This window comes from Eretmochelys imbricata, chromosome 1 (assembly GCF_965152235.1).
Source record: "Eretmochelys imbricata isolate rEreImb1 chromosome 1, rEreImb1.hap1, whole genome shotgun sequence".
NCBI lineage: Eukaryota > Metazoa > Chordata > Testudines > Cheloniidae > Eretmochelys > Eretmochelys imbricata.
The window spans coordinates 223902401-223929650 of NC_135572.1; the positions used below are offsets into that span (position 1 = coordinate 223902401).

The following is a 27250-nucleotide window of genomic DNA, read 5'->3' on the forward strand; positions in this document are numbered from 1 at the left end:
CTGACCTTAAAAACCTCTAAGGAAGGAGATTCTACCACCTCCCTAGGTAACGCATTCCAGTGTTTCACCACCCTCTTAGTGAAAAAGTTTTTCCTAATATCCAATCTAAACCTCCCCCACTGCAACTTGAGACCATTACTCCTCGTTCTGCCATCTGCTACCATTGAGAACAGTCTAGAGCCATCCTCTTTGGAACCCCCTTTCAGGTAGTTGAAAGCAGCTATCAAATCCCCCCTCATTCTTCTCTTCTGCAGGCTAAACAATCCCAGCTCCCTCAGCCTCTCCTCATAAGTCATGTGTTCTAGACCCCTAATCATTTTTGTTGCCCTTCGCTGGACTCTCTCCAATTTATCCACATCCTTCTTGTAGTCTGGGGCCCAAAACTGGACACAGTACTCCAGATGAGGCCTCACCAATGTCGAATAGAGGGGAACGATCACGTCCTTCGATCTGCTCGCTATGCCCCTACTTATACATCCCAAAATGCCATTGGCCTTCTTGGCAACAAGGGCACACTGCTGACTCATATCCAGCTTCTCGTCCACTGTCACCCCTAGGTCCTTTTCTGCAGAACTGCTGCCTAGCCATTCGGTCCCTAGTCTGTAGCGGTGCATTGGATTCTTCCATCCTAAATGCAGGACTCTGCACTTATCCTTATTGAACCTCATCAGATTTCTTTTGGCCCAATCCTCCAATTTGTCTAGGTCCTTCTGTATCCTATCCCTCCCCTCCAGCGTAACTACCACTCCTCCCAGTTTAGTATCATCCGCAAATTTGCTGAGAGTGCAATCTACACCATCCTCCAGATCATTTATGAAGATATTGAACAAAACCGGCCCCAGGACCGACCCTTGGGGCACTCCACTTGATACCGGCTGCCAACTAGACATGGAGCCATTGATCACTACCCGTTGAGCCCGACAATCTAGCCAGCTTTCTACCCACCTTATAATGCATTCATCCAGCCCATACTTCCTTAACTTGCTGACAAGAATACTGTGGGAGACCGTGTCAAAAGCTTTGCTAAAGTCAAGAAACAATACATCCACTGCTTTCCCTTCATCCACAGAACCAGTAATCTCATCATAAAAGGCGATTAGATTAGTCAGGCATGACCTTCCCTTGGTAAATCCATGCTGGCTGTTCCTGATCACTTCCCTCTCATGCAAGTGCATCAGGATTGATTCTTTGAGGACCTGCTCCATGATTTTTCCAGGGACTGAGCTGAGGCTGACTGGCCTGTAGTTCCCAGGATCCTCCTTCTTCCCTTTTTTAAAGATTGGCACTACATTAGCCTTTTTCCAGTCATCCGGGACTTCCCCCGTTCGCCACGAGTTTTCAAAGATAATGGCCAATGGCTCTGCAATCACAGCCTCCAATTTCTTCAGCACTCTCGGATGCAGCTCGTCCGGCCCCATGGACTTGTGCACATCCAGCTTTTCTAAATAGTCCCTAACCACCTCTATCTCCACAGCGGGCTGGCCATCTCTTCCCCATTTTGTGATGCCCAGCGCAGCAGTCTGGGAGCTGACCTTGTTCGTGAAGACAGAGGCAAAAAAAGCATTGAGTACATTAGCTTTTTCCACATCCTCTGTCACTAGGTTGCCTCCCTCATTCAGTAAGGGGCCCACACTTTCCTTGGCTTTCTTCTTGTTGCCAACATACCTGAAGAAACCCTTCTTGTTACTCTTGACATCTCTTGCTAGCTGCAGCTCCAGGTGCGATTTGGCCCTCCTGATCTCATTCCTACATGCCCGAGCAATATTTTTATACTCTTCCCTGGTCATATGTCCAACCTTACACTTCTTGTAAGCTTCTTTTTTATGTTTAAGATCCGCTAGGATTTCACCGTTATGCCAAGCTGGTCGCCTGCCATATTTACTATTCTTTCGACTCATCGGGATGGTTTGTCCCTGTAACCTCAACAGGGATTCCTTGAAATACAGCCAGCTCTCCTGGACTCCTTTCCCCTTCAAGTTAGTCCCCCAGGGGATCCTGGCCATCCGTTCCCTGAGGGAGTCGAAGTCTGCTTTCCTGAAGTCCAGGGTCCGTATCCTGCTGCTTACCTTTCTTCCCTGCATCAGGATCCTGAACTCAACCAACTCATGGTCACTGCTCCCAGATTCCCATCCACTTTTGCTTTCCCCACTAATTCTACCTGGTTTGTGAGCAGCAGGTCAAGAAAAGCGGCCCCCCTAGTTGGCTCCTCTAGCACTTGCGCCAGGAAATTGTCCCCTACGCTTTCCAAAAACTTCCTGGATTGTCTATGCACCGCTGTATTGCTCTCCCAGCAGATATCAGGAAAATTAAAGTCACCCATGAGAATCAGGACATGCGATCTAGTAGCTTCCGTGAGCTGCCGGAAGAAAGCCTCATCTACCTCATCATTACGTATTTATTGAAGCAGGGACTTGACTCTCCCATATCCCAGGTGAGTGCCCTGGCCACCAGCTAGAATCAATCTCTAGCTTTTTTTCGGATTCAGTGACTGATTACTTGTACAAATTGGAGCATTTCCAGCAGGAGAGACCCACCCCAGCACAGTCTAGAGTGACTAGGGCACTCACCTGCTTTCACGTCCCTGCTCCAGATCAGGCAGAGCAGGGATTGAATGTGGATTTCCCACCTCCCAGTTGAGTGCTGTTACCACTGGGTCACGTGTAAAATGGGGAGATGAGAGAGCTGACCTGGCTTACGTGCCTAGCTCCAGGAGTGGGTTCATGACTGAGGTCCCTGAGCAGAGATAGGTGCCTACCTCTACCTGTGGGTCAGGGGGCTGAGGCTTCGATCAATGGCAGGTTGGCAACGAAATAAGTTTGTGTATCTAGGCCCTACTCCCTTCCTTGGCATTTCATTGCTGGCAAATGTAGGTGGTTCCCTGTTCAGCTTTCTGGCTTCTGGTGCCTAACTCTCCCCATGCATTGTACGTGGAGCTGGGCGCGTGATTCATGGCTGAGGATCCCATTCAATGGCAAGGCACCTAGGAGTCAGGCCTTGCAACGCCCAAGGCCTTTGGGGGATCTAGCCCAGAGCTACTATCCATGGCAGCCTTGGTCAAAACAGGTTGCATGTGACTTCCTTTTCTTACTGTTGTTTTCTGATTCAAGACAGCATGTTTTTAATAGACTTTAACATAAAGAAGCCACTAGATACACAAGAGCTGCTTGGTTTCAGAGTAGCAGCCGTGGTAGTCTGTATTCGCAAAAAGAAAAGGAGTACTTGTGGCACCTTAGAGACTAACCAATTTATTTCAGCGTAAGCTTTCATGAGCATCTGATGAAGTGAGCTGTAGCTCACGAAAGCTTATGCTCAAATAAATTGGTTAGTCTCTAAGGTGCTACAAGAGCTGCTTGGAAATTAATCCTTTTCTGATTCAAGACAGCATGTTTTTTTAAGACTTTAACATAAAGAAGCCACTAGATACACTAGAGCTGCTTGGAAATTCATCCTTTTCCCCACAAAATATGAATGACCGTGAATATTTTTCATGTTCCACAAATAAATTTGGGATTTTCATAGATCTGTCAAGTGATTAAAAAAAAATTAACCGTGATTAATTGTGCTGTTAATAACAGAATACCATTTATTTAAATATTTTGGATGTTTTCTACAGTTTCAAATATATTGATTTCAATTACAAAACACAATAGAAAGTGTACAGTGCTCACTTTATATTTTTTTATTCCAAATATTTGAAGTGTAAAAAATGGAAGAAATAGTATTTTTCAATTCAGCTAATACAAGTACTGTAGTGCAATCTCTTTACCATGGAAGCTGAACTTACAAATGTAGATTTATGTACAAAAAATAACTGCATTCAGAAATAAAACAATACATTCCAACTGGTATTCTGTTGTTTAACAGTGCAATTAAAACTGCGATTAATCATGATTTTTTTTAATCTTGATTAATTTTTTTTAGTTAAACGCGTGAGTTAACTGTGGTTAATGAACAGCCCAAGTTTTTCAACTGAAATCTGAACATTTTCAATGAAAACAAACTATTTGAGAAAATTTGTAATCTTATGGTGAAGATTTTTCACAGGAAAAAAGTTTTGATGAATTTTTTTGAACAGCTCTAATCAATAAAAATATGAGAGAGAGACAGAGAAAGAGGTTGCTATAGTGCACTAACCCTATACCATGGCTATGCTTTGTTCTGTATATAATATATTTTTACTATAAATCGGTCCCAGTTTGAACATCAGATCCACATCATTTCAAGGACTGCCGAGATCACAGCACAAGGTGGGGTGGAGGCAGGCCCTGGAGTGGGTCATGTTCCATTGAACAAGGACAGGATATTTATAAGATTTTCACAGTAAGTCACCTGAGCAAACGACACCAACGTCCTCAGCAATTCCTGCCTGGGTTGTTTCAGGCTGGGAGATGTCACAGAGAGTCAGACGAGTCTCATTTCCTCCACATCGGACACTTTTCAGCCCCACGGGGCCCCTTCCTCGCTCAGACATAGGGGGGTTATAAGCTTTCTCAGCAACTCCACACTGGAGCTGTCTGCACACCACGCTGGCATCATCCATGTCCCACTGGTCATCCAGCACTCTGCCCCACACACCATGGAGGGAAATCTCAACTCTCCCACTGCATCGGCTCTCTCCATTCAACAGTCTGAGCGCCTCAGAACGACCTGGGCTCACAGAGACAAAAAATATGCTGAATAACACTCCCTGCTGGTACTGCATTAGAAATAATACACAGGTGTGATGTGAAACACAGGTTTCTGTGCTGAGTGGAAGGTAACTCTCACCGCTGTGCAGTGATACAGGGAACAGCCTCTTTCAAGGGTTTCGTCTGTCTGTCTACTCAGAAATGCAGGAGGTGATGGAAGGAAAGAATTCCCCAGCTCTGAGATCAGATCTTGCAGGATTTGGAGCGCTCTCACCTCCCTAAGGAGTCAATGTGAGTGGAGAGTGCTCAGGAACACCTGGCAGATCAGGCCCCTGGTTTCCAAAGTGGTCTGTGCAAAAGTGCTCAGTGCTCACCCCGCACATTGATAACGTCAGCGCTGTGAGGTAGCTGTGATTTACAACAGGAGTCTAGGGATTGGCCTGCAATGAGCGCACCAAGCGCCCCACTTCCCTGCTGCAATTCCCAGATCCAGACTGCCAGGACACATGGCTCCTTTAAAGAAAACCTTGCCCTGTTTGTCCCCGTTCAATGTACATTGGTGGCCTGCGATCACGGCGTCAGCTCCAAACCCATAAGGAGCTAACACAATGAAGGCTTTTCTGCACTCAGCAAGGATTTTCCAGGCCAGGTCTGCAACTGTGGATGCTTGAGTTACCTTTCTCACAAAGTCTAGCTATTGGCTTGGCTGGAGATGATGCCGGAGAAGAGAGTGACCTCTGGGCAATGGGGAAGAAGATCCCATTTTTTTTCTAAACATATATATTTTTCATTTTAAAACTTTGTTCACTGTGAGCACATAAAGATGTTGAAGTTCCTTGTGGGAGAAGCGAAGACCCTTTCTGGTGATTAGGTCATTGGAGATTTATACAGTGTATGCGGCACCTTACATTTCAAAGGAGCCAAAGTGCTCCCAAAATGTGATCTGTAAACCTGTCAAATCTCCCTAAATATATAAACAGTTATAAGAATATACATACAGAGGACAGTAGTGACTCCATATTTAAAGATGAGATTAGTATTACACTTAAGACAGGTATTTAACTACTCTGTTTTTTATTAAAGTTTTGTATGGTCTGAATCTCACATTAAGACTCCTATACTCTGAGCAGGTGTAAATGAGCCCTTAGGGTTAGTAAGAATTAGGCCCAGTGTAATCTCCCCTTACTTCCCGCACAGAATCTCTGTGTCAGTGTGACCCACATTCCTTGTACTGCACCATTTGACTTTATTTCTCTGACAGGAAGCGACAGATGCCATGGGGAGGGGACATGGATTTTATCTGGATACTCTGGGCCTCTGTTACGTTATGGGCAACCCCACACCCTAGTCACCCTCTGAGGGCAGAGCTAGAGTGCATGGTCTGGGGGTAGGGGGGAAGGTTATAAATACAGGAGTTGAAGGGCTTTTATACGCTTGAAAGGCTACAAGGGCACAGCTGCAGCTGTACCTCTGTAGCCCTTTAGTGTAGACCCTACCTATGCCGACCGGAGGGGTTCTCCCATTGCTATAGTTCATCCACCTCCCTGAGAGGTGGTAGCAAGCTTGACAGAAGAATTCTTCTGTTTACCTAGTGCTGTCTACACTGCGGGGGGGGGGGGTAGGTTGGCTTAATGTGTCACTCAGGGCTGAGGATTTTTCATATCCCTGAAAAAAGAAAAGGAGTGCTTGTGGCACCTTAGAGACTAACCAATTTATTTGAGCATGAGCTTTCGAAAAGCTTATGCTCAAATAAATTGGTTAGTCTCTAAGGTGCCACAAGTACTCCTTTTCTTTTTCCGAATACAGACTAACACGGCTGTTACTCTGAAACATATCCCTGAGTGATTTAGCTGGGTCAACCCAGCTTTTTAATGTATACCGTGTCGAAGACAGCCCTGTGGACTCAGTGGCTGAGAGATGTATCTGCTGTGAGGGCTGATCCCAACCCCTGTACCACCATGGATACAGGGCAGTGCTATGCCAGCTTTATTTTCTAAGGAAGCTCTCCATTGAGATAACGTTTGGTGCACCATGGTGTGGTCTATGGAGCTAGATGGAGAGCTGGGGCAGTATTTGTTGCTGTGGAGACCACAGAGACTATGGAATTTACATGTAGCTATCAGCTGACTGCTCTAAACTGGGATTCTCTCTCAGTTAAAGAGAGAGAACGGGGCAGCACTTGGTGAGGTGAGGATTTGTGAATTCTTGCCTGATTTAGCTGGGTTTATGGGGAGAAGACAGTGCTCCATGGAGTGAGAGCCTCACAGAGATCCAGGGAACAGATATTGTAGAGGCTGCTTCCAATCCTGGTACCACATTGAATACAGGCTACAGATTTCTGTTTCACCAGCAACTGAGATACCCAGTCAACTCTTAACCCAAGCCTAGGGCTGGAGCGCTGCTAGCTGCTAAGGTCCCCAGACTTTTCATTGCTCACCGAGTTCTGAAGTGTTTGAAATGGCTGAGGTACTGCCATTTCTCAAGCTCTGAAGACCCACTACATGTTACAACCACACTGCAAAGCCTGAGAAATCATCTCTAAGAGAAGATCAGTGGGGAATGTGTTTGGATGTTTGTGCTGAAGTATAGAACACGTTAAGTTGTAAGAGAAACAAATGGAGGAAGGTCTGTATAAGGAGAACCCATAGATTTACTTACTTATAGCTTTTGTTGAAGTGGCAAAGAGTCCTGTGGCACCTTATAGACTAACAGACGTTTTGGAGCATAAGCTTTCATGGGTGAATACCCACTTTGTCGGATGCATGAAGTGGAAATTTCCAGGGCGAGGAATAAATCTGCAAGCAAGAATCAGGCTAAGGATAACGAGGTTAGTTCAATCAGGGAGGATGAGGCCCTCTTCTAGCATCTGAGGTGTGAACACCAAGGGAGGAGAAACTGCTTTTGTAGTTGGCTAGCCATTCACAGTCTTTGTTTAATCCCGAGCTGATGGTGTCAAATTTGCGAATGAACTGAAGCTCAGCATTTTCTCTTTGAAGTCTGGGCCTGAAGTTTTTTTGCTGCAGGATGGCTACCTTTAAATCTGCTATTGTGTGTCCAGCGAGGTTGAAGTGTTCTTCTACAGGTTTTTGTATATTGCCATTCCTAATATCTGATTTGTGTCCATTTATCCTTTTACGTAGGGACTGTCCAGTTTGGCCGATGTACATAGCAGAGGGGATTGCTGGCACATGATGGCGTATATTACCATAGAATCATAGAATATCAGGGTTGGAAGGGACCTCAGGAGGTCATCTAGTCCAACCCCCTGCTCAAAGCAGGACCAATCCCCAACTAAATCATCCCAGCCAGGACTCTGTCAAGCCTGACCTTAAAAACTTCTAAGGAAGGAGATTCCACCACCTCCCTCGGTAACGCATTCCAATGCTTCACCACCCTCCTAGTGAAAAAGTTTTTCCTAATATCCAACCTAAACCTCTCCCACTGCAACTTGATGACATTGGTGGATGTGCAGGTGAATGAACCGGTGTTGGTGTGGCTGATCTGGTTCGGTCCTGTCATGGTGTCGCTGGTGTAGATATGTGGGCAGAGTTGGCACTGTGGTTTGTTGCATGGATTGTTTCCTGGGTTAGAGTTACTATGGTGCAGTGTGTAGTTGCTGGTGAGAATATGCTTCAGGTTGGCAGGTTGTCTGTGGGTGAGGCCTGGCCTGCCTCCCAAGGTCTATGAAAGTGAGGGATTGTTGTCCAGGATGGGTTGTAGATCACTGATGATGCGTTGGAGAGATTTTAGCTGAGGACTGTATGTGATGGCCAGTGGAGTTCTGTTGGTTTCTTTCTTGGGCTTGTCTTGCAGCAGGAGGCTTCTGGCTCTGTTGATCTACACGTCTGGTTCTGTTCATCTGTTTCCTTATTTCCTCGTGTGGGTATCGTAGAGTTGAGAATGCTTGGTGAAGATCTTGTAGGTGTTGGTCTCTGTCTGAGGGGTTGGAGCAAATGTGGTTGTACCTCAGCACTTGGCTGTAGACAATGGATCATGTGGTGTGTTCGGGATGGAAGCTGGAGGCACGAAGGTAGGCATAACGGTCGGTGGGTTTTCGGTATAGCGGTGGTGTTAACGTGACCGTCACTTATTTGCACCATGGTGTCTAGGAAGTGGACCTCCCGTGTAGATTGGTCCAGGCTGAGTTTGATGGTGGGGTGGAAGCTGCTGAAATTGTGGTGGAATTCTTCCAGAGTTTCCTTCTCATGGGTCCAGAGGATGAAGATGTCATCAGTGTAATGTAGGTAGAGAAGGGGCGTGAGTGGATGGGAGCTGAGGAAACGTTGTTCCAGGTCAGCCATAAAAACGCTGGCATATTTTGGGGCCATGAGGGTGCCCATAGCGGTGCCACTGGTCTGGAGGTGTATATTGTCACCAAATTTGAAATAATTGTGCATGAGGGTAAAGTTACAGAGCTCAGTAACCAGTTGTGCTGTGGCATCATCAGGGATACTGTTCCTGACAGCTTTTATTCCATCTATGTGTGGGATGTTTGTGTAGAGAGCCTCTACATCCACGGTGGCTAGGATGGTGTTTTCTGGAAGATCACCAATGCACTGTAGTTTTCTCAGGAAATCAGTGGTGTCACGGAGATAGCTGGGAGTGCTTATTCATAGCTATTACAATGTTTTAATGTGTGCATTAAATGTTTGGTTTACTAAGGCCATGTCTACACTGTGAGTGCTACAGTGACACAGAACTTCACTGCAGCTATGTCGCTGTAGTGTGGATGCTTCCTTCAGCGACAGAAGGGGTTTTACTGTTGCTGTGGGTAATCCATCTTTCCAAGTGGTGGTAGCTAGATCAATAGAAGAATTCTTCTATTGTCGTCTACAGTGAGGGTGAGGTTGGCATAGTTATGTCACTCAGGGATGTGACTCCTATTGATCTCATTGATGAATGCTGCAAAGTGCCTAAATTCTTACTGAAAATGAAACGTATGCTCTTAAACCAGTTAGGCATTGCCATGCCGAATGGAGCAACAGCGAAACAGCTATAAAAATCTGGGCCTAGCCACTATGGATAGCCATCAGATGACTTGCCATCAATCAGCTATGGCAGTTCTCTGGTGTGGCATGGGGAAGCCGATGAAGATCTTTGGAGAAGCCTGCAGGAAAAAGGACCCCTGCAGTATTTGTGTTGCATTGTAGAGGAGGATCTTCATCAAAGTGCCAGCTGCTCTCACTAAGAGCAGGATCTTTGTGAAAGTTCCCAGCTTGCTCAGAAGCCAAGCTCTGGAACCATTTGAACGCTTTCCTGAAAACTGGGATCTTTGGCAAAGAAATGACTATTTCTATGAAGTGCAGTGGGGAATTAATGATCTACAAACATACACACCCACTGAGCAAGCTCTGTAGATGAGGGCTGCAGCCCACCAGCACACAACCCAGGATGGGCAACGGGGGAAGCGTTTTGGCCAGGAACACTCTACTTTTCCAGAGAGTGAAATGGGATTGTAATGGCCCCACAGCATGGATGAGATCTCTGCGTATAGGTTGCTTCTGCAACACCAACCTCAACCTGATGAAGGGCTGAGTCAGCCCTGCTGGGACTGAGGGAATCTGTGAATCACAAACCCCAGGTTTATAGCACAGAGCCATTCTCTCCGGTTCACTCTAGCGTAGTGCTAGGATCCACCTCGCCACCCCTTACTGCACCTGGAGGTGTCTCTGATCTGGGGAACCTAAACAAAGAAAGCAACATTCCGATACCCCTACTTACCTTGCGTACTGTAGTCAGTGGGACTAACTCATGATGATCCTAAGCTGGCCTATAACCTGCACTATGACTAATACACACACATATATATTAAACTTACCTGAGCAAATAACACTGGCCGTGTCTCTGGGGGAGCAGGCTGGGTTGCCCAGGGCCATGCGAAAACAATCCCACAGACAGGGTTCAGTCCCTTCACAATGAAAAGTGTCGCTCCATACGGTTCCCCTCCCTTCCCCGAAATGGGCTCCTCCCAGGATCGACTCGGCATATCCACAGTTCAGCTGATGGCAGAGGACGTTGGCATCTTGCAAATCCCAGTGGGAGGCACAGAGGCTTCCCCATGTGTCTCCATGTCGGATCTCCACTCTCCCGGAGCACTCGGTGCCGTTCACTAACCTGCCGCCCAGGCACCCTGAGCACAAGGGAAAGTGAGTGTCGAGGAGGTGCAGTGATCAGTGTTAACGGCAACGGCAGGGAGGGGAGTAGGGAACAGGAAGGGATTGTTGCTCATGATCAATTCTAGCAGTTACCCTGTGGGGGCTGTGGGACTATTCTACACCTGCATATTCACAAACTGATACTCGATCCACGTCAGTTAGTGCGAAGGGAGGTCCAGGGACCAGAATTTGGCTTCCTTGGTACATTCCATACTCAAGGCACCACAAGCATTTCACTGAGGGATCAGTTCCAGCAGACTTGGCTGGTGCACGGACAGGGGGCCAAATTATGGGCCAGTCCCCACCTGGTGTAAATCGGCATAGCCTCACTGAGCCCAATGGAGCGTGGCAGATTGATACACTGTGAAGATCTGGCTGAGGATGTTCCCCAATCCCCAATCCTTTTCTTTCCCCCTGCAGCTGCTCACCTGAACACACCACGCTGGCTTCACTCCCAGGGGGACACTCAGTTGTGCCCAGCGCAGTAACAGGACAGTCCCTCAGGCGGGATTCATTCCTCTCACAGCCAAACGTGCCGTTCCAGACAGGCCCGTCTCCTGTGCCAAAGAGCTGCCCGGCTGGAATCGACAGGGCGAATCCACAGTCAAACTGCTGGCAGAGGGCGTGGGCAGCCTGTAAATCCCACTGGGAGTCACAGAGGGTTCCCCAGGCGCCTCCGTGGCGAAGCTCCACTCTCCCCGAACACCCTGTGCTGCCGTTTGCCAGCCTGTACCCGCCGTACCCTGAGAAGAAGGAGAAGGGAGATCAAAAGGACATTTCTCTTGCACAATTGTATCCAAAGATGTGACGAAGGAGCCTCAGTGACCTGGGATAATTAACTAATAATTACTTCCCAGTTTACTGGGCACTTTGTAAATGAGGATGTTCAGATGTGATTATCAGGTTCTTCCAGTGCAGGCGTTATTGCTCATATCTGCCCTTTGTGGGAAGTCACACAGCACGCACCAAACTCCGCCTTGGCATTTACTGCTCTGGGGTCAGGGTCATGCCTGGGACAGATTGTCTTTAGCTGAGGCCAGTCTCTGCTTTGGTGGTTCCAGAGTGCTGGTCAGGAGTCTGGAGCGGCTGCCCCTAAGTTATCACACAAATCCCACGTGAAGAAACTGGGGTTCTCAAGGGTGCTGAGTCCTAGGTTATTGGAAGCTTATTGAATCAGAACAGTTGCACTCAGGAGTCTGACTGGGAATAACATACACAGTGGTGATATTCTAGCTCAGTGACAGCTCTGCAACAGTTAAGGTTGAGACCAGCTTTCCTTCAAAGCTAATTTTTTCTAAGTGCTCTAATATCTGCTTGATTGATTGGATTGGATTGAAATACAGTATTTCACATAGGAGCACAGGGCTGTATTAGTAATCCAAATGTGGGGCCATTTCTCCAAGGGGTTTCCGAGATACAGCTCCCAGGAAGGAAAAAAAAAGCTTATATTAAAGTTGACAGATTCGGGCATTTTATTTTTGCACACAGGTAGAGATCAAATCAAGGCTCAGATCATTGCACCAGGGTCTCAGACACTTGAGGGTTACCCCCAACAGAGGATATGGCATCCACCAGCCTTTGGGGGAAATCAAATTCAGATGTTATTTCAAAACGAGCCTGCTTCTCCAGTTAGGGGCTTGCGAAGGCTTGGGCGCCTCCACACACATCTAACAGACTCCACTGAGCATGTGCAGCGAGAGAGGATAGCTATCTGGAAACCTGACAATCCAGCATGAGATGTGGGTGGCTTTGAGGGTAAATTGTGGCCTTTACAGCTAGGCACCCCCACCCCGGCACTGTGAGCGCAACTCCCGCTCAGAAAGGAAACGTGATGTTAAAAAAGCAGGTTTATTGCTCCAATTGGTCTCTCTCATGGGGGATTTTGTTTGGTGTAAATATAATCTGAGTGCAGCAACATATTCAGAATGTGCTGAAATTGCTTTTGAAAAGAAAACAACTTCCAAATGTGAATGTTGACTGGGAAGGGTAGGGGGGATCAGAGGTGCAAGAGTAGGTGGTAACAGGGGGAAATGTTTGGGTTTTCAGCCAGGGATGTGCTTATTATGGGGAGAGAGACAAATGGGAATCGGTGGTAGGGGAGAGAAGAAGTTGCGGGGTGGGCTCAGGGAAGGAGGAGAGTGTGAGGATTGGGAGAGGAGGAAGGGAAAATACATGAGCGGTTGCAAACTAGGAAGGGTAGCAGAAAAAGTTGAGGGGTTGAAGTAAGGCACATCAGCCGTGAATTCTCCCCTTCTGTGTGTGTGCTGCAATCTACGGGAGCCCTATCCCTTTGCAGGCCCTGGGAGCAACTATACAACCACCATTATCCCCATTCCATTCTAACAAAATGTACAGGACAAGGAGGAGCACTGAGGAATCACATAGCAACCTTGTGGCCCAGTGGAAAAACCACTGGACTGGGACTATCCCCAGCTTTGCCACTGGCTTGCTGTCTGACCTTGGGCAAGTCTGAGGTTCTGAGCCCCAGAAGGTGGTGAGAGGCAGACCAGCTGAAAGTCTCTGGGCAAAGATAAAAGCCGGGAAAAATAGTGGTGATGTAATGGTAGGGGTCTACTATAGACCATCCAATCAGTAGAAGAAATGGATGAGGCATTTCTACAACAAACATAAATATTCAAAACACAAGACCTGACAGTAACAGGGGAGTTTATCTACCCAGACATCTGTTGGAAAAGTAATAAGGCAAAACACTAAATGTTCAATCAGTTCTTGGAATGTGTTGGGGAAAACTTTTTGTTCCATAAAAGTAGAGGAAGTAACCAGGAGGACCGACATTTGAGACTAGATTCTGACCAAGAGGGAGGAATTGTTAGTGAATCAGAAGGTGGAAGGCAACTTGGGTGAAAGTGACCATAAACGATAGTTGTCATGATTCTAAGGAAAGGAAGGAGTGAAAGAAACAGAATAAGTAAAAAGGACTTCGAAAACTCCAGACTTTAACAAACATAGTGAACGGATAGCTAAGTTCCCCTGGGAAGAAAATCTTAGGGAAAAAAGGAAGTCAGGAGACCTGACAGTATCTGAATATTAAAGACACAACTGCAAAGTATCCTGATGTGAAGGAAAAACAGAAAGAATCGTAAGAGAACATTATGGCTCCACAGGAGCTCTTTAAGGACTGAAAATCAAAAAGGAATCGTACCGAACGTGGAAATGTGAAACACTTGCTAAGGATGAGCACAAAACCACAGCACCAGTATGTCGGGACTAAATCAGAGAGGCTAAAGCACAATACGAGTTACACCCAGCAAGGGACATAAAAAGATAATACTAATAAGAAGTTCTCTAAATACATTAGGGGGTAAGAGAAAGATGAAGTAAAGTACAGGTCCTCTACTTAGTTAAAAGAGGAGCTAATAAGGGATGATATCAAGAAGGCTGAGGTGTTTAATTTCTATTTTGCTTTAACCTTTACTAAATAGGTTAATGGTGAGCAGATACTCAACACAATTCATATTAACAATGAGGGGGAAGGAATGCAAACCTCACAGAAATTAAGTTGACTGTCCCCACAGATACAGTACACACACACTAGCCTGTTAGCCTGTAGCCCTGAATTTGACATTCCTGCCTGTACCCCACAATTGGACAGCACTGGAGTCAGTCATTTTGTATGTTCAACCACTGCCAGCTGAAACCCAAACATCACATAGCTAATAATAGTTTAATGACCCTGAGAGGCAAGGCCAAATAGCGACATGCTTGCAGTTTTTCTAATCAAAATGGAAGAATACAATAAAAAATAAACGTACTGTAAAAATAGAAACAAATGTTTGGGCAACCGACCTTGGTTTCAGGTGCCTCTAACATGTAAGCTTTATCATTGTTATAACCAGGAATATTTTGCTAATAAAAATAATGAATTGTTATTGGCTGTTGCTGGGGAAATTATTAGCCCATTAGAGGCTATTATGAGCTGTGTGCTTTATCCAAAGAAAATTTACAAAAAAATTATTTAGAAAGTGTGCTTTGGAGCAGTCTGGGGAAGCTTTCCTTTTGGCAAGGATTTTACACCTAAATTCCCCAATAGTCAGATGGAAGGAGGGGGCCCCCAGTAGCTTGGCTGTTAATTTCTTGAGACCATTTCAGACTTTTTAGATAACTGTAAATATTTGGAATGCTCTGCACCCTACTGCTACAGCATACATAGTGTGCCCACGCTTGAAACCCAATAAAGTAGTTTTAGGTAAAGCACTCTGGTTTGTATCAATCATTTATCAGACAGAGGAGTTATGGCCATATTATTTTTTTCTTGAAGAAAACCAGTTAAATTACCACTGATTTGGGTTCTAAAACCCCTGGGTAGCAAGCCCAGCTGAGGACACACTCTTTACCTTAACACACAGCATGGAGCTGATTTATGGTAAAACCACGAATAAGTTTATTAATAAAGAACATAGATTTAAATGATACTAAGCAGAGATAACAGAAGCAGAAAATGCTTACAAACAAAACAAAATACAACACTTTCTAGTGTCTAAGACTTTACTTTAGCAAACTATGATCTTTGCCTCAACAGCTTTCTCACATCAAACTGCCAGCATCTCCAAGCCTTCCGGCAGGAGGATCCAACATTCACGGAATTGGAGGGTGCTGTCCTCTTTGCCCACTAAAGGATGGGTAACTAATGAGTTTTCTCCCCTTCTTTGTATACTCTAGTAACCTTTTGAAATGTGTTTGTCTAAAGTGCCTCCCCAGATAAATTTCTTCTCCTTTGCTATTTGACTCTTCCTAGTGACTTCCCATCATCCTCTTGGCTCATATGTAACATAATTTCCACTGTCTCTGGCCTCGCCTTGCTCAGTTTACATTGGAGACACAGGCAAACAGGTAAAACAACATACCTTTGTCTAGGACAAACTTGTTTCTCAAGTCTGTCCCCAAAACATATTTTAGGAGCATCTTTCCATCACACAGACATAACTCTACTCGCCATCTGTATATACCTCACACAATGATATCCATAACCAGCATGTCTCCAGTTTTTATATGATATCTTACCCAAGTGAGCTGTAGCTCACGAAAGCTTATGCTCAAATAAATTTGTTAGTCTCTAAGGTGCCACAAGTCCTCCTTTTCTTTTTACCCAGTACACTGTTATAGTACAATAATACTGTATACAAACAGTTGTTCCAACTGCTTATTCTTTGGGTTTCAGGCCCCTTGTTCTCCCCTTGGGGTGTCTGGACCCTGATTGTCACACAAAGATACTTAAGGATCTAGCTGAAGCACTGGTGGAACCGTCAGCCATGATATACAGACAGCTGCAGCGGCACAGGAGCCAGCAAACAGAGGTAAACAGGGGAGTTTGAAAGGGGAGTTTGTCTTGTGGTGCTTGTTCGGAATTTGTTTTTGCTGTGGGGGGGTGGTGTTTTGGTGTGGTTTGTGTTTCCCAGATTAACAGGATTTAGGTGGGAAGGCTATGACAGATACAGAGGCAGCAGTGGGAGTGACCCATGTCGTGGAGGACACAACGAAGATGACTGGATGTGGAAGCTGCGGTATGTACATGATCCTGGAGGGGGTACCTGGTAAGAGTTTTGTCGGCATGAAATGCTGTCTGATAGAGCTGATGGAGTAAAAGATCCGAGGTTTGGAGATGCAGGTGGAAAGTCTGGTTGAGTTTAGAAAAGGGTTCGAGCAGATTATGGAGCAAAGACATGAGATATATGAAGGGAAAAGCTCAGACTTACAGATGGAAGCAGGACTGAGGAATTCTGAGGGGAGACTGCTGGGTGAGGAAAGTGGTCAGTGGAAGTATGTGACTAAAAGAACCAGGCAGAGGAAAAGAAGGGCTAGTGAAGGAGAAATAGAGCTCAAGAATAGGTTTGTGGAGTTGGAAAATGAAGAAGAGGCTCAGCAGGTAGTCACTGAAGGTGGAAGGGCAAGGAAGAAGAGAAAAGCGGCTAGTCCTATAGGAAACGGGGAAGAGTCAATGGAGACTACACCAACTATGAGCCCCAGGAGGATACGGGATAGATTGCAGAGGATTGCAAGGGAGAATAGGAATGGAAAGAACTTGCAGCCAGAGGGAACAGGGGATAGACTGGAGAATAGCACCGTCACCAGGAAAAGGCAGGTCTATGTGAGCGGGGACTCTTTACTGAGAAGAATAGACAGGCCTGTAACCAGAGCTGATCCAGAGAATAGAAGGGTGTGCTGTCTTCCAGGTGCTAAGATACGGAATGTAGACCTGAAGTTGAAAAGGATCCTAAAGGGAGCAGGAAAGAATGCCCTAATTATCCTTCATGTGGGAACAAATGTTACGGCTAGATTCTCGCTGGAAAGTATTAAGGGAGACTATGCTAGGCTGGGGAAGACGCTGAAGGAAATCGAGGCTCAGGTGATCTTTAGTGGGATTCTGCCTGTTCCTAGAGAAGGGCAACAAAGGGGTGACAAGATTATGACTATCAACAGATGGCTTAGGCAGTGGTGCTATAAGGAGGGCTTTGGGATGTATGGCCACTGGGAGGCATTCATGGACAGAGGACAGTTCTCTCGGGATGGACTTCACCTGAGTAGGGAAGGAAATAGACTTCTAGGATGGAGGCTGGCACAATTGATTAAGAGAGCTTTAAACTAGGAATCTGGGGGAGATGGTTGGGAGATGTCCAGATAATCTCCACGCTGGATTTTAGCATTGAGAGGGAAGAACACGAAGTAAGAAAGGATACAGCCGTGGGTAGGAGAATGGATATAAGGAGGAAGGGCAGTGTGAATACCAGTCTAATAGGTTATACTGGCTGTAGAATGACCGTGCCTAATTGGGTACAGAATGTGAGTGAGGCCAAACAGAAAAAAATAAGATGTTTGTACACCAATGCGAGGAGCCTAGGTAACAAAATGGAGGAACTAGAGCTACTGGAGCAGGGAAGTGAAACCAGATATTATAAGGATAACAGAAACATGGTGGAATAGTAGTCATGACTGAACTATGGGTATTGAAGGGTATGTGCTGTTTAGGAAAGACAGAAATAAAGGCAAAGGTGGTGGAGTAGCATTGTATATCAATGATGAGGTAGACTATAAAGAAATAAGAAGCGATAGAATGGAGAAGACAGAGTCCGTCTGGGCAAAAATTACATTGAGGAAGAAAACTATTAAAGCCTCCCCTGGGATAGTGCTTGGGGTGTGTTATAGACCGCCAGGATCTAATTTGGATATGGATAGAGCCCTCTTTAATGTTTTTAATGAAGTAAATACTAATGGAAACTTCGTGATCATGGGAGACTTTAACTTCCCAGATATAGACTGGAGGACAAGTGCTAGTAATAATAATAGGGCTCAGATTTTCCTAGATGCGATAGCTGATGGATTCCTTCATCAAGTAGTTGCTGCACCGACTAGAGGGGATGCCATTTTAGATTTGGTTTTGGTGAGTAGTGAGGACATCATAGAAGTAATGGTTGTAGGGGACAACCTTGGTTCAAGTGATCATGAGCTAATTCAGTTCAAACTGAACGGAAGGATTAACAAAAATAAATCTGCAACTAGGGTTTTTGATTTCAAAAGGGCTGACTTTCAAAAATTAAGGAAATTAGTTAGGGAAGTGGATTGGACTGAAGAACGTATGGATCTAAAGGCAGAGGAGGCCTGGGATTACTTTAAATCAAAGCTGCAGAAGCTATCGGAAGCCTGCATCCCAAGAAAGGGGAAAAAATTCATAGGCAGGAGTTGTAGACCAAGCTGGATGAGCAAGCATCTCAGAGAGGTGATTAAGAAAAATCAGAAAGCCTACAGGGAGTGGAAGATGGGAGGGATCAGCAAGGAAAGCTACCTTATTGAGGTCAGAACATGTAGGGATAAAGTGAGACAGGCTAAAAGTCAAGTAGAGTTGGACCTTGCAAAGGGAATTAAAACCAATAGTAAAAGGTTCTATAGCCATATAAATAAGAAGAAAACAAAGAAAGAAGAAGTGGGACTGCTAAACACTGAGGATGGAGTGGAGGTGAAGGATAATCTAGGCATGGCCCAATATCTAAACAAATACTTTGCCTAAGTCTTTAATAAGGCTAAAGAAGATCTTAGGGATAATGGTAGCATGACAAATGGGAATGAGGACATGGAGGTAGATATTACCATATCTGAGATAGAAGCAAAACTCGAACAGCTTAATAGGACTAAATCGGAGGGCCCAGATAATCTGCATCCAAGAATAGGCACATGAAATTGCAAGCCCATTAGCAAAAATTTTTAATGAATCTGTAAACTCAGGGGTTCTACCGTATGTTTGGAGAATTGCTAACATAGTTCCTATATTTAAGAAAGGAAAAAAAAGTGATGCAGGTAACTACAGGCCTATTAGTTTGACATCTGTAGTATGCAAGGTCTTGGAAAAAATTTTGAAGGAGAAAGTAGTTAAGGACATTGAGGTCAATGGTAATTGGGACAAAATACAACACGGTTTTACAAAAGGGAGATTGTGCCAAACCAACCTGATCTCCTTCTTTGAGAAAGTAACATATTTTTTAGACAAAGGAAACACAGTGGATCTAATTTACCTAGATTTCAGTAAGGTGTTTGATACCGTGCCACATGGGGAATTATAAGTTAAATTGGAAAAGATGGGTATCAATATGAAAATTAAAAGGTGGGTAAGGAAATGGTTAACTGGGAGACTACAGCGGGTCCAACTGAAAGGTGAACTGTCAGGCTGGAGGGAAGTTACCAGTGGAGTTCCTCAGGGATCAGTTTTGGGACCAATCTTATTTAATCTTTTTATTACTGACCTTGGCACAAAAAGTGGGAGTGTCCTAATAAAGTTTGCGGATGATACAAAGCTGAGAGGTATTACCAATTTAGAGAGAGACCGGGATATCATACAGGAAGATTTGGATGACCTTGTAAATTGGAGTAATAGTAACAGGATGAAATTTAATAGTGAGAAGTGTAAGGTTAGGGATTAATAACAAGAATTTTAGTTATAAGCTGGGGACGCATCCATTAGAAGTAACGGAGGAGGAGAAGGACCTTGGAGTATCGGTTGATCATAGGATGACTATGAGCCGCCAATGTGATATGGCCGTGAAAAAAGCTAATGCGGTCTTGGGATGCATCAGGCGAGGTATTTCCAGTAGAGAAAAGGAGGTTTTAGTACCGTTATACAAGGCAGTGGTGAGACCTCACCTGGAATACTGTGTGCAGTTCTGGTCTCCCATGTTTAAGAAGATGAATTCAAACTGGAACAGGTACAGAGAAGGGCTACTAGGATGATCCGAGGAATGGAAAGCTGTCCTATGAAAGGAGACTCAAGGAGCTTGGCTTTTTTAGCCTAACTAAAAGAAGGTTGAGGGAAGATATGATTGCTGTCTATAAATATATCAGAGGGATAAATACCAGAGAGGGAGATGAATTATTTAAGCTCAGTACTAATGTGGACACAAGAACAAATGGATATAAACTGGTCATTGGGAAGTTTAGACTTGAAATTAGATGAAGGTTTCTAACCATCAGAGGAGTGAAGTTTTGGAATAGCCTTCCAAGGGAAGCAGTGGGGGCAAAAGACCTATCTGGCTTTAAGATTAAACTCGATAAGTTTATGGAGGAGATGGTATGATGGAATAACATGATTTTGGCAATTAATTGATCTTTAAATATTCATGGTAAATAGGCCCATTGACCTGTGATGGAATGTTAGATGGGGTGGGATCTGAGTTACCACTGAGAATTCTTTCCTGGGTATCTGGCTGGTGAATCTTGCCCATATGCTCAGGGTTTAGCTGATCGCCATATTTGGGGTTAGGGAGGAATTTTCCTCCAGGGCAGATTGGAAGAGGCCCTGGAGGTTTTTCGCCTTCCTCTGTAGCATGGGGCACAGGTCTCTTGCTGGAGGATTCTCTGCTCCTTGAAGTCTTTAAACCACGATTTGAGGACTTCAATAGCTCAGACATAGGTGAGAGGTTTATTGCAGGAATGGGTGGGTGAGATTCTGTGGCCTGCGTTGTGCAGGAGGTCAGACTAGATGATCATAATGGTCCCTTCTGACCTTAATATCTATGAATCTTTGAGAACTCATCTAGGACAGGTGATGGCCCAGAGGACTGGAGAAGGGCAAATACCTATCTATAAAGACTGGAATAAAGAGGACCCTGTCAGTTTAACATCAATACCCAAAAGATACTGGAACAAATTATTAAACAATCAATTTATAAGCACCTACAGTATAATAGAGTTGTAAGGAAGAGCCAGCATGGATTTGTCAAAAACAAATTATGCCACGCCAACCTAATTTTCTTCTTTCACGGGCTTACTGGCCTCCTGGGTAGGGCTGAAGTAGTAGACGGGAGATATCTTGATTTTAGTTAGGCTTTTGATATAGTGGCACACGGCATTCTCATAAACAAATTTGAGAAATGTGGTCTAGATGAAATTACTCTAAGGTGGGTGCACAACTGGTTGAATAACCGTACTCAAACAATAGTCATCAGTGGTTTGCTGTTAAACTGGGAACGTGTATCTAGTGGGTTGCCATGGGGTAAGTCCTGGGTCTGGTACTATTCAATATTTTCATTAATGACTTGGATAATGGAATGGAAAGAATGCTTATAAAATGCGCAAGTGACCCAAGCTGGGAGGGATCAAAAGCACTTGGAGGACTGGATTAGAATTCAATATGACCTTGACAAGTTGCAGAGCAGGTTTGAAAACAAGATGAAATTCAATAAAGAAAAGGGCAAAGTACTACACTTAGGAATGGAAAGTCAAATGCACAACTTCAAAAGGGGGAATAAATGCACTTGATGGTAGTACTGCTGAAATAGATCTGGGGTAACTGTAGATCACAAATTGAATATGTTTTAACAGTTGGATGCAATTTTGAAAATGCTAGTATCATTCTGGTGTGTATTAACAGGAATGTCCTATCTAAGACAGAGGATGTAACTGTCCTGATCTAGGGGGCACTGGTGAGGCCTCAGCTGGCGTACTGTGTCCAATTCTGGGTGCCACACTTTAGAAAAGATATTGAAAAAATTGGAGATGGTCCAGAGGAGAGCAACAAAAATGATAAAAGGTTTAGAAAACCTGACCTATGAGGAGAAGTTAAAAAAACTTGGCATGTTTAGTCTTCAGAAAAGAAGACTTGGGGGGACATGATATCAGTTTTCAAATATACTAAGTGCTGTTACACAGAGAACCAGGGTGATTTTTTCTTCCTGTCCACTGAAGGTAGGACAAAAAGTAATGGTCTCAACCTGCAGCAAGGGAGATTTATGTTAGATATTAGGAGAAACATCCTAACTGGAAGGGTATTTTCGGTTCGTTCTAGAACAGGCTGCCAAGGGAGGTTGTAGAATCCACATCACTGGAGGTTTTTAAGAACAGGATGGATAAACTTCTGGCTAGATTGAACTGGTCCTGGCCCAGTGCAGGGGGCTGGACTTGATAACCTCTCCAGGTCTCTTCCAGCCCCACATTTCTATGATTCTTTGAAGATACTTCACTCTTCTCTGCCTCAGTTTCCCATCTGTGAAATGTGGATTATGATGTAAGTACTTTGAGAGCTACTCATGAAAAGCTCTATAGAAAAACTAGGTCTTTAGATTATTAGTCACAGCTGCAAACCTAGGTGAGAACTACAACTGTTGAGAAAAACCATTGACTCCTACCAACAAACATTTCTCTTTCAGTTTAAAAACCTAGGAAATTAAATGGCAAAAATCTTTGTTAATGCAGAGTTAATGCACACACACTCCCACTCTGCCTGTTCACTGTCATAGTCAGGCACTATCTGCACTTTCCCTATGCTCAAACACTGAGCCTGCCCCCCGAGAGCATACCACACTTGCAAAACTTAACAACCACCCTTTTACCACCCATTGACACATCAACACAAGATATCACCTAAACATATACTTTCCCCCACCCATCATTAAATCCACACCCAGCTCTCATGTCCCAACTCACTACTGACAGTACCCATGGCAAGATGAACCCAGTGCCCTGCTCCTGACACAGCCTACACAAATGATGCCGACTGCAACCTCAAGGTCTATGTGCACATCTTTCCTTTGATAACACACAAGCGAGCACTCAAGCCCAGATCTCCTCGTATCACATTCACAGCTCTCTGATGCTCCTCAAACTAATCCCCAGATCTCCTCATATTACAACCACGGCTCTCCAAAGCTGCTCCAGTGTATTCCTCCACCATTCAGTACAGCCACACTTAATGCAGTGACTGCAGCGGGAGAGCAGATACGCTCCATGGTTATTGCCAGCTCCAGGAGGATCCCTTGGTGAAGAGCTGCTTGGGGCTTCCATTGGTGGCACTGAAACAGAAACTCTAAGAGTTGTGAACTGCCTCAGTCAACTCAACCGTGCTCAAGCTGGGGCTTTCTGAGGACAATTCAAAAAGCAAACATTGGTGACTATCTCCCTGCCCAAAGTTGTAGAGCTGTTCTGAGATTGTGAGTAAAATTGGGGATTCAGAGCAGACTTTGAGTAGAATTAAATGGTAAAAAACCATCATTAATGCAGAGTTAAGGTTGCCCAATGATACCCTGGGTGCCTTCAGAATGTTGATCTCAGCAGGGGAGGGTCCCCCAAGTACAGGACACAATCTCACAAGGTGTTGAGGGGATCCTGTGAGAGGCTGAGCACCCTCAGCTGCCACTCCTGGATCAGACCCAAAGTGAGTCAAACACACCAATGAGGGGATAAAGGAGGGAGAGGTGAAAGCTCTATTATCACTAGAAGCTCACACCAAGAAATTTGAAGGAATGAGCACCATGGGGCTGAGGTCTCTCTCTCTCCCCACCACCAGCCATATACTACCTGGCTGGTTTTTGAGTAGCCTGACTAGTTTTTCTTTAGGCTTGCCAGTAGCTGGTCCAAAGGTGTTATTGGCTGGGGGACGGGGAGGGGTTGGTGTTGCCAGGATTTCTAAGCTGTGCACAAATGCGCCTGGGCATGCAGCGATCTCGGAACTCCAGCTATGCGTGTCACAGCTGGAAACACACAATGGCCTCCCGGCTGGCACACTCATCCTGAGCTGCATGGGTGCAGTGGGCCAAGGCAGGCACCAGTCAATGGGAGAGCAGTGCCACACTCCCAACCACAAATCCCACCAAACTTGTCTTCACTTTCTGAGCACTGAGCTCCTCCCCATGTTTGCCCCCAACCCTGGGACTCGGTCCTGCCCACAGACCAGCCTCGCCTCTTCTGGGACCTGGCCCTGTCCACAGACCAGCCACACCTCCCCTGGGATGTGGGCCTGCCCACAGACAGGCCAGTTTTTCTGTGCCTTAGAGGTGGCAACCCCACCCTATACAGAAAGGCAGCCCATCTCCAATCCTGGCTTCTCCTGTCCAGGACTTCAAATTTCAGGAAAAAGACCTCTCTGTTTTCCATTTCCCCCAGCCCATCCTAACACCCAACCTGGCAGTATGACCACGGCCAGTGAGCCAGCCAGATCTCCTCATGGACACATGGACAGGCTATCCAGCTGGCTGCCATGGACTGGGCTTTCGGCCAGTGGTGTGTTCCACAGGCAGGCTAGTGGGCAGTGCAGATCCTGTCCAGGCTCTGCTGTTAGCGGTGATGTTGGGAAAGGCACCTCGCTAGCTCGCCCCACCCTTCTTTTAGCTCGTCCATTTAGGTTTGTGTCCTGACAAGACCCTGGCCCTGACAAGAAGGTGACCTTTGTTACCCATATAAGAAGATCCCAGGTCTGTCACTCTGTCTGTTAGTCACTCTGAAGCCTAGGATGTGTGCTGAGTCAGCATGAAATGTTGGGACAAGCTACAAGCCTGCGGGGAGCAGGGAACAGGGAGGGGAGGGGCAGGAGGCAGATTTAGGGGTTTTGAACAGAATGGCATGGAGAAGGATTTGGGGCAGGAAAAAGGCTGGGGGGCAGAGGGATGTGGGGGGCAGAGGGCAGCTGGAGGTGGAGGTGGAAGGGAGGTTGAGAGGGATGTAGGGGGATGCGAAGTTCAGGGAGGCTGAGGGGGCTGCAGAAGACAGCAATGGGGGTGAGAGATGAAGGGGATTAGGTGGCAGATCCCCAGCCTCGAGTTGGTGGTGGAGGTGGGGTGTCCCCTCCAAGCAGCCAGGGGAAGGCAGTCTTGCCGTGTTTCCAGATCTCACAAGCTGATTGGGAGTCATGGGATTTTGCTGCCTACAAAAAATCAGAGGAGCTGCTGTGATGACACAAGAAGCTCCTCTAATACTCCAGTTTTCAGGGCTGGACCAAGCTCTGTACGAGAGCTTCAGGGCTGAGGACATAGACCTGCCCTGCCACTGAGCCCTGCCTTCATGTATATCCCTAGAGCAGAGAGAGGGTCCCGGGGCAGCAAGAGGCAAGGGAGGGTGAAGTTGGTAAAATGTTCCGGCTGGGAACCAGGCAGAAGACAAACCCGCTTGGCCCAGGAGGCGGGGGAGTGGGGAGTCAGGGAAGTGATGTAGCTGGGTTCTAGGTGGTGTCCCAGGGCAGCAGGAGGTAGGGAAGTCTTGCGATGAGTGAAGAGGGAATGAAGGGCAGTTCCCCCATCTCAGGGGTGAGAAGAGGGCAAATGCAGTCTCCAGCTGAGCAGCCAGGGAGAGGGGTATTTTGTGTGTGCATTACAAGGTTGACTTTCCAACCTGAAATTATCACATACTCACACTGGCAGGGGAATAGAGGGCAGTTAAAAAGCCCAAAGATAGACTAGGATGACAACTTAGTTTAGCAATAAATACAGTATTGGTACAGTGATAGACTCAGCTTGGTGAAAGGCACCTTGGTAATAAGTAAGTCTCATTTTCAAATCAGAGAGAGCTGTCAGGTGTTCAAGTTGTCAAGCACTTGTCTTTCAATTAATGTCTGCCTCAGAATGAAAATGGCTGCATGCTTTCAAGAAAAATGAAATGGGTGGTTCACAATTCTGTGTAAACATTAACTGTCCTAAGTAATTTAAAAAACAACTGGGAGGGAGGTGGATATATCTGAGACAGATGATATGAGAAAAAGCAGTGACGTGCGTACATTGCAATTTGACAATGTACATGTTTTGCTTTAATATTCTTTCTATGTTTTTTGCTTAATATTTTCTTCCAGCAGTCACTGTTGCTTCACAGGACTTTACAAATTACACCCGTGCAATAGCACAGGCTTCCAGCTAGTCTCTAGCAGATCGGCATGAATGGGTGGCACAAAGCCAACCCCTGTTGCAGGGCAATAACATAAAAGTGGCCACAACTGCTCCAATTCCATCAAGAAAGTTTTAAAATAATAAAACCTGGCCCCTATATAGTACTATGTATTCAAGTGCCTGAAAGCACTTTGCAAACACAAGTGAAGTTAAGCCTCACAGCCACTCTCTGAGGTAGGAAATTAACTGTTGTTTCACAAATGGGGAAACTGAGGCACAAGGCATTATTGAATACAGAACCAGAACTGGAAATAAAACCCCTGTTTCCCGGTGTCTGGTTCTGTGCTCTGACCACTAGACCTTTCCCCTTCCCCTTACAGATGTATCTGAGTAGGGAGGAGAGTGCTCAGCAGTGGAGAACATGCATCCCTAGTGGAGGAAAAGGGAAATCAGAGCTCTTCTGGGACCCTATCCTTGTATCAGGAGAAAGGTAAATAGAACTGTCCCCATTTACTGGAGACACTTGAAATAGAGAGGAATATGAGAGAGATAATGGGGTTTCCCACTATGTCTTCTTGGCTCCCCCTGGGTGGTGGGAAAGTGGAACCATCCTTTGTAGCAGACAGGAATCCTTTGGAGCAACTTGGAAACACGCAAAATTTTCTGGGATGTGGGTTCACGTGAGGGATATTGGATGTGGGAGAAAAGAGACTGAGTGGCTCAGCTGTAGGGTCTACAGTGTTAGTGGTTCACCAGTTTGAATTCTTACCTGAGCACAATACGCCGACATCATTTGCGTGGGAGCATGTGTGGTTGGGACGGGACATCCTGGGACATTTCTGAAGGAGAGACTCATTCCCCACACACTGAAACTCTTCCTTCCAGATCAGATCATGTCCTTCTCCGAAGTGAGCTGTTCCCAAGGTGGCTACAGCCTGTCCACACCCTAATTCATTGCAGATAACAGAAGCGGTGTTGAAATCCAAGTGTGAATCACAGACTGTCTCCCACATTTTTCCATGTTTGACTTCAACACGTCCTGAGCAGGCAGTGTCCCCTCCAATCAGACGGACCTTGATGAGACCTAGAGAGTCAATGCATCCATCAATCAGTGTTGGTTATTTTGACATCCCATAACCTTCCCCAGGCCTTCCTGGGGATGAAATGAAGGGAACCTTCTTCTCTCAACAGCAAAGACATTGTTAAATAAGCAGGAGCCCTTTGCCCCATATGCCAGTTCCTGTTGTTACCAGTCAGCTCTGTGTTCTTGGGGAACCAGGGCGCAGTACCCAGCCTGTCTGACTCATGAAAGACCTTCCCCCGCAGCCTCTGCTTGAACCAAAACCGATCAGAAGAACGACTTACAAAAAGCAATGAA

At 45.7% G+C, this 27250-nt stretch overlaps 2 protein-coding genes across 2 annotated transcripts in view; one reads left to right on the plus strand and one right to left on the minus strand.

The window, feature by feature from the left end:
• Window positions 1–27250, plus strand: part of LOC144269822 (scavenger receptor cysteine-rich type 1 protein M130-like) — a 547202-nt gene that overhangs the window by 407198 nt on the left and 112754 nt on the right. The window lies entirely within an intron of this gene.
• Window positions 1–27250, minus strand: part of LOC144258351 (scavenger receptor cysteine-rich type 1 protein M130-like) — a 68378-nt gene that overhangs the window by 22345 nt on the left and 18783 nt on the right. Inside the window, exons 4-7 of the mRNA XM_077806816.1 lie at window positions 26642–26956; window positions 11212–11526; window positions 10447–10758; window positions 4330–4647 (exon numbers count right to left, since the gene is read on the minus strand). Of these exons, the coding sequence (XP_077662942.1) occupies window positions 4330–4647; window positions 10447–10758; window positions 11212–11526; window positions 26642–26956 (1260 nt within the window). The remainder of the gene's footprint in view (window positions 1–4329; window positions 4648–10446; window positions 10759–11211; window positions 11527–26641; window positions 26957–27250) is intronic.